At 40.3% G+C, this 13,200-nt stretch overlaps 1 protein-coding gene across 5 annotated transcripts in view; it reads right to left on the bottom strand.

Annotated features, from left to right (window-relative positions):
* Positions 1 to 13,200, bottom strand: part of megf10 (multiple EGF-like-domains 10) — a 133,192-nt gene that overhangs the window by 27,769 nt on the left and 92,223 nt on the right. For 3 of the 5 annotated variants that reach the window (XM_079256907.1, XM_079256908.1, XM_079256909.1), the window contains 4 exons: positions 5,856 to 5,990; positions 4,783 to 4,911; positions 3,359 to 3,487; positions 134 to 262 (listed from right to left, as the gene is read on the bottom strand). In XM_079256907.1, coding sequence (XP_079113033.1) covers positions 134 to 262; positions 3,359 to 3,487; positions 4,783 to 4,911; positions 5,856 to 5,990 — 522 coding nt within the window. Of the gene's footprint in view, positions 1 to 133; positions 263 to 3,358; positions 3,488 to 4,782; positions 4,912 to 5,855; positions 5,991 to 9,806; positions 9,920 to 13,200 lie in introns of those variants that run through there. The other 2 variants (XM_079256910.1, XM_079256911.1) reach the window with 2 other exon arrangements.

The following is a 13,200-nucleotide window of genomic DNA, read 5'->3' as shown; positions in this document are numbered from 1 at the left end:
ATCCTTGTTTTGTACTGTTTATGTGTTTGAGATAAATAAAGAAAAATAAATAAATTAAGCATCACACAGGAAGGGAGGAAGAAAGAAAAAGCAAGCAACTATAGCATGAAGGATATAGAATAAAGTGGCATACTTTGTTCACAGTGTTGGCCCATGAAACCAGTGCGACATGTGCATTGTCCAGAGATGTGGTCACAGTCAGCCCCATTCCTACACTGGCAGGTCTGGGAACAGTCCTTCCCATAGAAACCTAAATGACAGCCTGCAAAGGGTAGGGTGTAATCCTCCGCATTACACGCCAGATTTTCAAAAATCAACTCAAGGCACATTTAAAGCAAACACATTGTGTGAACAGTGTGAACAACAACATAGATAAGCACATGAAACAAAAGGAAAAGAACATTAAGCCAAACTTACTAAAATAAGGTCAATGAAGAATAAAGCAAACAGAACAGAGCTTATTTATTTATTTATATATTTTTTTGTCTTGTCCAGCATTTAGGCAAGCAGAATGATGGTCTGCCAGAGACACGTTGCATTCCCTTCTCCTTTACACACCAATACATTCACACCCCCTCACCATCAGCCTGGTATACACACACATCTACACACACACACACCTACAGACCCACACATCTACACACACACACACACACACACCTACAGACCCACACATCTACACACACACACACACACACCTACAGACCCACACATCTACACACACACACACACCTACAGACCCACACATCTACACACACACACACACCTACAGACCCACACATCTACACACACACACACACCTACAGACCCACACATCTACACACACACACACACCTACAGACCCACACATCTACACACACACACACACCTACAGACCCACACATCTACACACACACACACACACACCTACAGACCCACACATCCACACACACACACACACCTACAGACCCACACACACATCTATACACATACACACCCATTCTAACAGATACAGAACCAAAAATTTAGTCCACCTCCAAAACCCTACATCCCCCCCCCCCCTGCCCACCACAAAACACCCCTTCCCATTCTACCTACCCTAGAACAAACCACCACAACTCCCCACTTTTCTCACTGAAGTCCTCCCCCCTTCCTAATCATGACCCTTCACCCCCCTATACACCTACATACACATGCACCCCCCCCCCCCCACTCCCCCCTACACACGGACCAATACCCCCCATAAACATGCACCTCGACACTCCTCTATATATACACCCCTATCTCCCATGCATTTAACACCAGATTCCCCACACACAAGCCTGAGCTTATTTAGAGTGGGGAACATATATTACCACAAAACTTTTTTTTTTTCTTTTTTTTTTTTAACATAAATTCTGCCCAAAATCCATTAAATCCATAGATTAGGGTCCAACTCGTCCTCCTTACATATGTAAATGTAAGGACCCGGACACTGGGACAGGGAGGGGTGCTGGGACAGGGAGTGGACACTTTGACAGTTAGGGGCACTGAGACAGGAAGGGAACTGGAACTGAACTGGCTCATCTGTGTTTATGTGATAAAGAAACAAAATGAATTATCATTCGTTATCTGAACCGTTTAATACAATCACGGGTCGTCGGGGAGTCAGAGCCTATCCCAGCATCCTTCGGGCGTAAGGCGGGGTACACCGTGGACAGGTCGCCGGTCCATCACAGGGCTAACACAGAGACAAACAACCACTCACACTCACTCCTAGGGGCAATTTTGAGTAACCAATTGACCTATCATGCAAGTCTTTGGATGGTGGGAGGAAACTGGAGAGAATCTGCACACTGCACAGAAAAAGGCCACCTGTTGAGCCTCCCCCCAGCTCAGGATGAAGCCAGTGACCTTGCTGTGAAGCCACAGTGATAACCATTACACCACCATGCACAAAATGAGTCAATTTAATATAAATATATGGCTTAACACGTACTAGCATATACATCATGGATCTGACTGGCTGGTCTCTCAACACAATCAGTCAAATTTTCTCAATCCCGGAGATCGAGCAGAGGGGAGCCCACATGTCCTGAGGGGAAGCTGCCTGTTTGGAGCTGCCAGCCTGAGACCTGCTATGGACTCAAGGCCAAGGGCAAATTATTTTCCTCGCCTGGAACCCAAACAACAATCATACCTGGATTTGGCTTCCCGGTGGCCTTGGGCCGGTGCAACCCCCCGTGAGAACAGAAGAAGAGATGCTCTGTCCCCCTCCTCAACCACCCCTCACCCCTCCCCTTCTGACTCACTGCCTCCCTGGACTGTGTGTGTACCGTTTGGGTTTGTGCTTAATCTTGTATAATATGAGGTGTTTTTTTCTGTCTCTCCAAACTGCGCCATCTAGAGGCACAGTCTGCAGGTATATGTTTTTTTTTCCTTGACCCCTATGATCCTAATGTATCTCTGTTCTCATCTGTTATAAGGCAACGCCTGTCTAACTGCCTGCAGGGGCTAAGCTTAGTTCAGATCGGTAAAAATCTGTCATAAATGTTACATGTCTGTATGTCAAACCTTGGACTTGGGCTTGAACTTTGAATTTCCCCTCGGGGATGAATAAAGTATTTTTGATATGATTTGATTTGTTTTCAGTTTCAGAAATACCCGGTGTGACTCCCAAGTCATGTTTTTCTGTCTTATAAATCCATCTTTCCTGTCTAAACCTGCTCCACATGCTTAATAAACATGTGAAGGCTGATTTTATTTTGCATGATGTGCTTGAGAAGAGTGAATGTAGCAACAACAAATCATATGTGATCAGAGATTACACACACTGCACCGGCACATTTAATAAACCAATTACAGTGAACATTTCTAGACTCAGCCCGACCTGCAGGAAACATGTGGGAATTTGGCCTTTTCCACCAGCTGACATCATAAATGTGATGGTCGGACACTGAAGAGGGCAAAGTGAAGTGAAAGACTATCTTTGTTCTCCTCAAAATAGCTTTAAGCTTGTCGCTTTAAGTTGTCCCTAAGTTGTAACAGGGTTTGGTTTAAATAAGTGTTCACTTCAGCCAAAACCCCATTTCAGTCATTGTTTTATGTTTGTAGTTATATCTGAGCTATGATATAGCATGATTGACTGAAATAAACTCAGCTCAAGTTGGCCGTAGCTTGGAGACCTTTCTTGGAGAAAAAACTGGACCACATATTGAACACAACCTCACCGGTGGTGTCATCATGTGACAGATACCGAAGCCTTTTGAAAACTGACCAAATTGTGCATTATGGTTCAGGTTTCAAAGCCTGGTTCAGGTCTCAAAAATCTATTAGAGCACTAGCTGACTGACTTATTTGACACTTGATATGTGTGAGTGTGTTTAAATGTGCAACTGACGTTGTGTGCAGAAAAGACCAGTCCATCCTGGGGTGCACTTGCATTCTCCATCGTAAGCACTGCAGTAGGCTCCATTGTGACAGTTACAGGTGTGGATGCAGTTGGGTCCCCAGTGACCTGGTGGACACGCTGAAAGACAGACAAAATTGAAGACTAACTCAATTTGACTTCCTGCTGCAGGATAAATAAAGTACTTTACTCCTTAACCCTTTAACTTTCACACGAACAAAAATGCCAGAGAAGATGTTTCTTTGTGTTTTTCCATTTGTTTTGGACAAGAATAAATAGAATAAATGTTGTTTTTTTTTTTTTTTTTTTTAGCAAATGGTTGAGATATTAAAAAAAAAAAAAAAAAATGTTAGTAATAATGTAACAACGGTGAAATGGATAAAATTTGTAAAATCAGTTACAACAAACACTTAGTTTGGGTTTTACATTTCCAAACCAATTGGTAGAGAAGCTCGGGCAGGTTTATTTCCACGTTGTTATTATTATTATTATTTTTTTTTTAAAGAAATTCATCAAAGTAACTGCAGTTTTACCTCTGCCATATGGTAGACCAAGGTTAACACACTGTATGAAGAATAAAAACAAAATATTGCAGCAAACAGGCTGGCACAAAAAAACAAAAAGTAAAATCACTGCAGATTTCTATAATAAAATTAAATAATAAATATAATGAGGCATTGTGTAGAACTTTGTAAGGTGCTGGATCTATTTAATCTGAATAAGATGTGCCATAGCAGGGAAATGCTGAAAACCGGCAGAACTGTGGCCCTTATAGGACCAAAATGATTAATTCTTACATAGACCAACAATGTCTTTACATGTAAGCTGAATTTAGCAAAATGAATATTAACAATAAGTATACATTTAGTTTTAGTATATAAAAAAAAAACAGTATTAAATGTGAATTTAGCATTTTTTAAAAAAATAAGTTTCTGTGTGAAGTGAACAAATTGAAAAAGTTTGTGTTTCTGTAATATAAAATTATATTTCTTTAAAAAAAAGAGAAAATGTAGGTATTTCCATAGCAATAGACTTTTAATGTTACATTTCATCATAAGCATGATTTTAAAAAAATGATGAAACAATACATAAAAACTTAAATTGATCAAATTCAGCCAATTTTCTTACGCCAGCTGTGGCCAATATGGTCCTCGAGAGCCACAGTCCTCCATGTGTTGGTAGTTTTTGTGCTACAACACACCTGACTGGGAGGAAGCCAGAGTACCCAGAGAGAACCCACGCATACGCAGGGAAAACATGCAAACTCCCCACAGAAAGGCCACCATTCAAACCTCCCCCCCAGCCAAGGCTTGAACCAGCAACCTCTTACTGTTTGCCACCGTGCAGGCAAAAAAACAGTTTATTTTTACAGCTTACATGAAGCATTGGGACAGTTTAACTGTGTGGTAACTTACCCTGGGAGCAGTCACTGCCAATCCAGCCTGGAAAACACTGGCAGGTGCCATCAATGGGGTTACAGGTACCATTATTGGTGCAGCTGCAGGTCAAAACACAATTCTTCCCAAAGCGACCGCTGGGACACACTGCATAAAAAACAGAAAAGTTTAGGATCTTAGACATCTTTGTTGCATTAAAGTTAAGAGGTAAAGGCGCTGTGTTTAGGGCCCTTTAAAGCCAGACTCCTGAAAAAAAATGGTAAGAAATGACCAATTTTTTGAATATGAAGTTTTTACTTGGCTCTTTAACAAAATGTTGTCACGATGGGTGGAGGTGTGGACTGAAACGCAGAGATGGGAGGCAGGGATGTAGGAACTAGACGTTTTATTTCAAGATGACTGAACTAAAGGCAAAGATAATAGAAATAAAAAACCAGCAGACAGAAGTAAAACTGAGGACTACAAATACAGGCAGAAACAGAACAAAACTACTAATTGAGTCCAGGTGAAAACTAGCAAACAGAAAACGAGACAACATACAAAACACGAGATGAAACATACCAAATGTAACAAGAAACTTAACCATTTTTGGGAGAGAGATATTTACCATTTATTACCATATGATCTGTAAAATTTTTATTATGTAATCTTCTGCTTCTTGGCATCTTTTAGGGGGCAGCAGACAAGTATCAGATTGTCTTGAACAGGATTTTGAGCAAAGTTTTTACCATAAAGTGATGCAAAACATCTCAGAAACTTTGTGTATCAAATATGATACAAATGGCTTCAAAGGGTTAAAACTGTGAATTCAGATAGATCAATGTTTTCATGTGAATATTAACTCGTCTGTTACTCCACAAGATAAATGTAAAGATTCTTCTGAGCACTTCCTACGGGAATCTGTGAATTAGACGTGACACAAACATGAGCATGGTCAAAGCTGGCCAACTCAGCTGCTTTCCTCAGGTTTTTGTCTTTGTAGAAAGTTTCTCAGAGAAATTTACAGGCTTTCTAACTACCAGCAAGCAAGAGCAGTCCCAACAGTGGAGCTTCTGTTTTCCAGTGGAGATGCGGATGTGAGGAACACCTACCCTCATTACACAGAGATCCCTTGAATCCAGGCAGACAGTCGCACTGTCCTGAGACATGGTGACATGGTCCATTGCTGTGAACACACTGTGGACAGGTCTGACTGCAGCGGTAACCGAAGTAACCTGGAGAGCATCCTGCAGGAAACAAAACAGTCATCTTTACACTTTAGATTATACAGTTACTTCTATAGGAAATAGAGGTGAAAGGTAGCTTAATGATCAGAATTTATTCATTTAATATGTTATTACTATGTGTTACGATCCTCAATGGAGTTTGTCCAGGGGTAAACGGGGGTGGCAATAACAAAAGAATACCACTAAAATGTACAAATGAAGGCTTTATTTTTGGACCCACTAGTCCCTAAACGCATCAAAGGTCAGAAAACAACCAAACAAACCCAATAACAAAAGTGTCCACCAAAGCGTCAATGCAAACACCAAACAGTGAAACTCCTTCGCAGTCACTGAAGGAGTGGCAAGCTGTGGCACCAGGCTCAACCAGAACACAGCTGCCAGGAACCAATCAAGGGTAGGTGGGCGTGTGGCGACCAATCAGCGTCCAGCACACAGGTGTATCAGATCCCCCAGGTGATGCTTGTTGAAATGATGAGCTAGATGACAGGCCATGGGCCGTAACACTATGTAAAATGACCTCATACCTGCTAAAAGAAAATTATACCTACTACCTTTCATGCATCTATTTTCTTTTACTCTGGCTATTCTCTGTACTCCTAGTTTGGCTTCAGGAAGCAGAACCTTCTGTTTTTAAACACCTCTCTGTGAAACTATCTCTCAGATGGGTTTCAGGAAACAGACCTCATCTCTATCTTCAGACCATCTTCAAACTTTCCTTCCTTAATAAATCTTCTAGTCAGATCTGGCTTGGTAACTCTGATCCATCCCTTTAGTCCTGCTGCTATAGGCCCAGACTGCTGGGGGACACACTGTGATCCATCGGGCTCCTTTGTGATCTTTTTGCTCTTCATGTAAAAAATATTGTCCATGTTTATATTTGACAACAATACATCATTATGCCCTAGAGCAATGGTCACCAACTTCAGTCCTCCAGATCTACCATCCTGTATGTTTTAAATGTTTCCCTGCTCAAACACACCTGACTCAAATCAATGTCTTTTTAACAGGGTGGTGCAGAATATGACAAGTTGTTGGAGAACCTTTTCAACCTTTAAATGTGTTTCAGGATGGGATCTTGAGGATCTGCAATAGAGACTGCTGTTCTAGAAAGTCATAATTTTTTAATATAGGTAGAAATGAGTTTCTCTGTGGCTATATTTGGAATTTCACCTTGAATCTGAGGTGTGTTATGTTCTTATATGAATATTACATACTTGAGTGCATTTTTTCCAAATTTCATGCATCTATTGGGAAATCAACAATTGCTTTACCAATCAGCAGGACAACCTCAGTTTTCAGATTGAGTCTAAAATAAAGTAAAATGAATGTATCAATAGCTAAAACAGCATAAAGACCAACCAGAAGAAGAAAACAGAAGTTTGTAGAAATAACAAACACATCAACAGTGACCAGGCCTTCTCTCCTTTGCAGATCATTCTATCAAGTCTTGGCTTTCAGGAGAAAAAACTGGCATTGAAAGTCCTCACAGAAACTGTTCACATATTCACACTTATTAACTGAATGTCTCAATGCTGTAACCAGGCTATGGCACAATTGTAATGGAATTATTTTGTTTTTAATTTAATTTTGTTCTGTCATGCCACCGCAGAGATGCAGTGTAATGCCAGTAGTCTTCCTAAGAGTACTTTCAGTTTGTAATTATTTTAGAACTTGGCGGCAAGAGTTCTGATGAGGACTAGAGGGTGGGACCGCATTACACTAATTTCAAAATTGCTGCATTGGCTCCTCCCCTGCATTTCATAATTGATTTTAAGGTTCTTTTAGTTGTTTACAAATGTCTTAATGAACTCGGGCTTTCAAATTTATCTGAATGTGTCTAACTAACGAAAGTACTATGAGCTCTCAATGACCCTGACATCTTCTGGTACTTTCCTTTGAATTTTACCAAAATTAGAAGTACAAGCTTCTCTTCCAATATTATTATTGGAATAAGGTCTCGCCAAAAGTTTTAGTCTCACCTCTGGAACAGCCTGCCAGAGAGTTTAGGGGCTGCAGATGTTTTCAGAAAGACCTGCCTTTTTACTTTAACTTTTAAATTAAATATTCTTTTTTTCCTATTTTGATTTGTTTAGTTGTTTTTTTTTTTTAATCTCTCATATATAACTAATTTTATGACATATATGTACTTTTTCTGTATTGATATTTTACTTGTATTGATATTTTTTCTTGTTAATTCAATTTTCAATGCAATTCAATTCAACTTTATTTGTATAGCGCCACTTCACAACAATGTTGTTACAGGGCACTTTACATGCACAAATCAACATACGAAACCGAACAAACCTGCACATTTCAAGCCAATTCATACATATTGTATAACAGAAACCAACTGATTGCATCGAGTCATAACTTCGATCCAATCCTCCATCCTGAGCTGCACGCGGCGACAGTGGGAAGGAAAAAACTCCCCTTTAACAGGAAGAAAACCTCCGGCAGAACCCGGCTCAGGGAGGGCAGCCATCTGCCTCGACTGGTTGGGGTGGAGAGGACAGGAAAGACAGATCAACATGTACAACTGCACTTATTCAGGAAGAGCTGCGGAAAAAAGGAGAAATAAGTTAGAGACGGCAATATTGTCATATATTTATACATTAATATGTTAGAGAAATAGAGCGAGGTACTTCTCAGTGCATCAGGTAACATCCCCATTGCTACATAAGTAATGGATGGCTAGACTACCCATAACTATAAGAGCAATGAGCAGAACCTGGACAGTTGGGTCCCGTACATGCAGACTCCAACTCAGGAGATGCTCATATCCTAACTATAAGAATCATGGAAAAGGAAGGTTTTCAGCTCCATCTTAAAGGTGTGGAGGGAGTCTGCCTCCTGAACCCACGGTTGGAGCTGGTTCCATAAGAGAGGAGCCTGATGGCTAAAGGCCCTTCCTCCCATAGGACTCTTTGATACTCTGGGAACCACCAGTAAACCTGCAGTCTGAGAGCCAAGTGCTCTATTTGGAATATATGGAACTATCAGATCTTTTATGTCCAATGGAGCTTGGTCATGGAGAGCTTTATATGTGAGGAGAAGAATTTTAAACTTTATCCTGGATTTAACAGGGAGCCAGTGTAGAGAGGCTAAAACTGGTGAAATATGATCTCTCCTGCTACACTGTAAAAAAAGAAAAAGTTGAGTGAACTTAAAATTTCAAGGCAACAAACAAATAAAATTTTAAGTTGAACAGCTAAACTAAATATTTTAAGTTTTGCTTTTGAGTTTGCTCAACTCTAAATTAGGATTTTTTACCACTCAAATCTAAGTTCCACTAAATTATAATTTTATATTGTAATAACTTCTCGTCTTTACTTCTGGTAACTGTTCCACAAGTTGTACTAATTTAAGAATGTCATAACTTGGTTAAAACTTTAAATCCTTACTTGCCCTAACTCTTTCATAAGTTGTAATAATTTATCATTTTACACTGTAATAACTCAAATTCTTTCGCAAAATCCACTTGAATTTGATTAAGTTAGTATAGCAGAATAATTTAAGGGTAATTTAAAATTGCACACCGCTAATGTAACTCAACTTCATAATTTAATTTCAATCACTTCTAATCAAATGCATAAATAATTACAGATGTAACATACATCCTCAAAACCTTAGTTTTATTTAAACTAGCAGCATTGAATCCCTTCCAACGTGGGCTAGGCAAATAAAAAAAACAGCTCTTGCTTTTATCAATATTAGAAAAATGAAACTTGTGCTGATAAAAAAAGAACAGCTGGACAGTCCTATGCAGTCGTGAAAGATGTGATTTCAAAGCCCTGATGGTTCTGAAAGGTCAGCAGTCCCTGTGTTTGCAAAGCCGCGTTGAACCTCTGTGGTGTGGCCGATAATGTTTCAGCTGAACAGATTCCATGGCGTTGGTAAACCTGTAGAACTTGAACTGCATTCATTTCAATCTGAAAAACAAAGATGATAATGTGCTGGGAATTAGGCTGTCAGCCGAAATGTTATACATTACACATAACATTTTATAAATTTAATGACAATGCAGACTAGACTAGACTAGACCCCTGAGCTAAAAGTACTACACATTCAATGTTTTTATTTTTAATAAATTTAGCTGCAGTAAACATTAATTACAAATAACATTTACTTTTTAAGGTTATCAACCTATATCTATACCTAAACCCAACACCTACATCAGTTTAGGTTAAGAAAGTCAGCAGTCAGTATAAAACAGGGCGGTCAATGAAATGCATTTAAAATGTTTTTAAACAGAAGGACAATATATCCAGGCCTGGGAACCCACAGTGGGTCATAGTACAAATATTTACACCTTTTTTTAATCAAAAGCAATGTAGTAAATTCAGGGCTGGCCTATATTTTGACCAACACAATGTTTTAAATAGGTAGATTGGCCTTTCCTACCATTACACTATAATAATTTTATCAACTCTGACATGACTTATATCTTATCATTTTAATATGTAAATGGTAGTAGCATGAAGTGTTTTATTGAACTCGGCATGATAAATGTTACTACAAAAAGTGTTACACAAACTGCTCCATGTTGTCCTGATACTCAGTACATGAAATATCAGCTAATGTGTTAGCAATAATACCCTAATGGCTACTCCTTTAGCTGCAGCTAGTAGGCGAGCATGAATTAACTGAATACTAACCAGCAGAAGCTAACATGTCTTGTCCTGTTTGAACGGTACTAACCAGTAGAAGATAACACGTCTTGTCCTGTTTGAACGGTACTAACCAGTAGAAGCTAACACGTCTTGTCCTGTTTGAACGGTACTAACCAGTAGAAGCTAACACGTCTTCTCCTGTTTGAACGGTACTAACCAGCAGAAGCTAACACGTCTTGTCCTGTTTGAACGGTACTAACCAGTAGAAGATAACACATCTTTTCCTGTTTGAACGGTACTAACCAGTAGAAGATAACACGTCTTGTCCTGTTTGAACGGTACTAACCAGTAGAAGATAACACGTCTTGTCCTGTTTGAACGGTACTAATCAGCAGAAGCTAACACGTCTTGTCCTGTTTGAACGGTACTGACCAGTAGAAGATAACACGTCTTCTCCTGTTTGAACGGTACTAACCAGTAGAAGCTAACACGTCTTCTCCTGTTCGAACGGTACTAACCAGTAGAAGCTAACACATCTTGTCCTGTTTGAACGGTACTAACCAGTAGAAGATAATACGTATTCTCCTGTTTGAACGGTACTAACCAGTAGAAGCTAACACGTCTTCTCCTGTTCGAACGGTACTAACCAGTAGAAGCTAACATGTCTTGTCCTGTTTGAACGGTACTAACCAGTAGGAGCTAACACGTCTTGTCCTGTTTGAACGGTACTAACCAGCAGAAGCTAACACGTCTTGTCCTGTTTGAACGGTACTAACCAGTAGAAGGTAACACGTCTTGTCCTGTTTGAACAGTACTAACCAGCAGAAGCTAACACGTCTTGTCCTGTTTGAACAGTACTAACCAGCAGAAGCTAACACGTCTTCTCCTGTTTGAACGGTACTAACCAGTAGAAGATAACACGTCTTGTCCTGTTTGAACGGTACTACCCAGTAGAAGCTAACACGTCTTCTCCTGTTCGAACGGTACTAACCAGTAGAAGCTAACACATCTTGTCCTGTTTGAACGGTACTAACCAGTAGAAGATAATACGTATTCTCCTGTTTGAACGGTACTAACCAGTAGAAGATAATACGTATTCTCCTGTTTGAACGGTACTAACCAGTAGAAGCTAACACGTCTTCTCCTGTTCGAACGGTACTAACCAGTAGAAGCTAACATGTCTTGTCCTGTTTGAACGGTACTAACCAGTAGGAGCTAACACGTCTTGTCCTGTTTGAACGGTACTAACCAGCAGAAGCTAACACGTCTTGTCCTGTTTGAACGGTACTAACCAGTAGAAGGTAACACGTCTTGTCCTGTTTGAACAGTACTAACCAGCAGAAGCTAACACGTCTTGTCCTGTTTGAACAGTACTAACCAGCAGAAGCTAACACGTCTTCTCCTGTTTGAACGGTACTAACCAGTAGAAGATAACACGTCTTGTCCTGTTTGAACGGTACTACCCAGTAGAAGCTAACACGTCTTCTCCTGTTCGAACGGTACTAACCAGTAGAAGCTAACACATCTTGTCCTGTTTGAACGGTACTAACCAGTAGAAGATAATACGTATTCTCCTGTTTGAACGGTACTAACCAGTAGAAGCTAACACGTCTTCTCCTGTTCGAACGGTACTAACCAGTAGAAGCTAACATGTCTTGTCCTGTTTGAACGGTACTAACCAGTAGGAGCTAACACGTCTTGTCCTGTTTGAACGGTACTAACCAGCAGAAGCTAACACGTCTTGTCCTGTTTGAACGGTACTAACCAGTAGAAGCTAACATGTCTTGTCCTGTTTGAACAGTACTAACCAGCAGAAGCTAACACGTCTTGTCCTGTTTGAACGGTACTAACCAGTAGAAGGTAACACGTCTTGTCCTGTTTGAACAGTACTAACCAGCAGAAGCTAACACGTCTTGTCCTGTTTGAACGGTACTAACCAGCAGAAGCTAACACGTCTTGTCCTGTTTGAACGGTACTAACCAGTAGAAGATAACATGTCTTGTCCTGTTTGAACGGTACTAACCAGCAGAAGCTAACACGTCTTGTCCTGTTTGAACGGTACTAACCAGCAGAAGCTAACACGTCTTGTCCTGTTTGAACGGTACTAACCAGTAGAAGCTAACACGTCTTGTCCTGTTTGAACGGTACTAACCAGCAGAAGCTAACACGTCTTGTCCTGTTTGAACGGTACTAACCAGTAGAAGCTAACACGTCTTGTCCTGTTTGAACAGTACTAACCAGCAGAAGCTAACACGTCTTGTCCTGTTTGAACGGTACTAACCAGTAGAAGATAACACGTCTTGTCCTGTTTGAACGGTACTAACCAGCAGAAGCTAACACGTCTTGTCCTGTTTGAACGGTACTAACCAGCAGAAGCTAACACGTCTTCTCCTGTTTGAACGGTACTAACCAGTAGAAGCTAACACGTCTTCTCCTGTTTGAACGGTACTAACCAGTAGAAGCTAACACGTCTTGTCCTGTTTGAATGGTACTAACCAGTAGAAGATAACACGTCTTGTCCTGTTTGAACGGTACTAACCAGCAGAAGCTAACACGTCTTGTCCTGTTTGAACGGTACTAACCAGCAGAAGCTAACACGT

This window comes from Telmatherina bonti (assembly GCF_933228915.1).
Source record: "Telmatherina bonti genome assembly, chromosome: 17".
In the NCBI taxonomy this organism is placed as follows: domain Eukaryota; kingdom Metazoa; phylum Chordata; class Actinopteri; order Atheriniformes; family Telmatherinidae; genus Telmatherina; species Telmatherina bonti.
The sequence above is the reverse complement of the archived record's forward strand: the minus strand, read 5'-3'. Positions and strand labels throughout refer to the sequence as shown.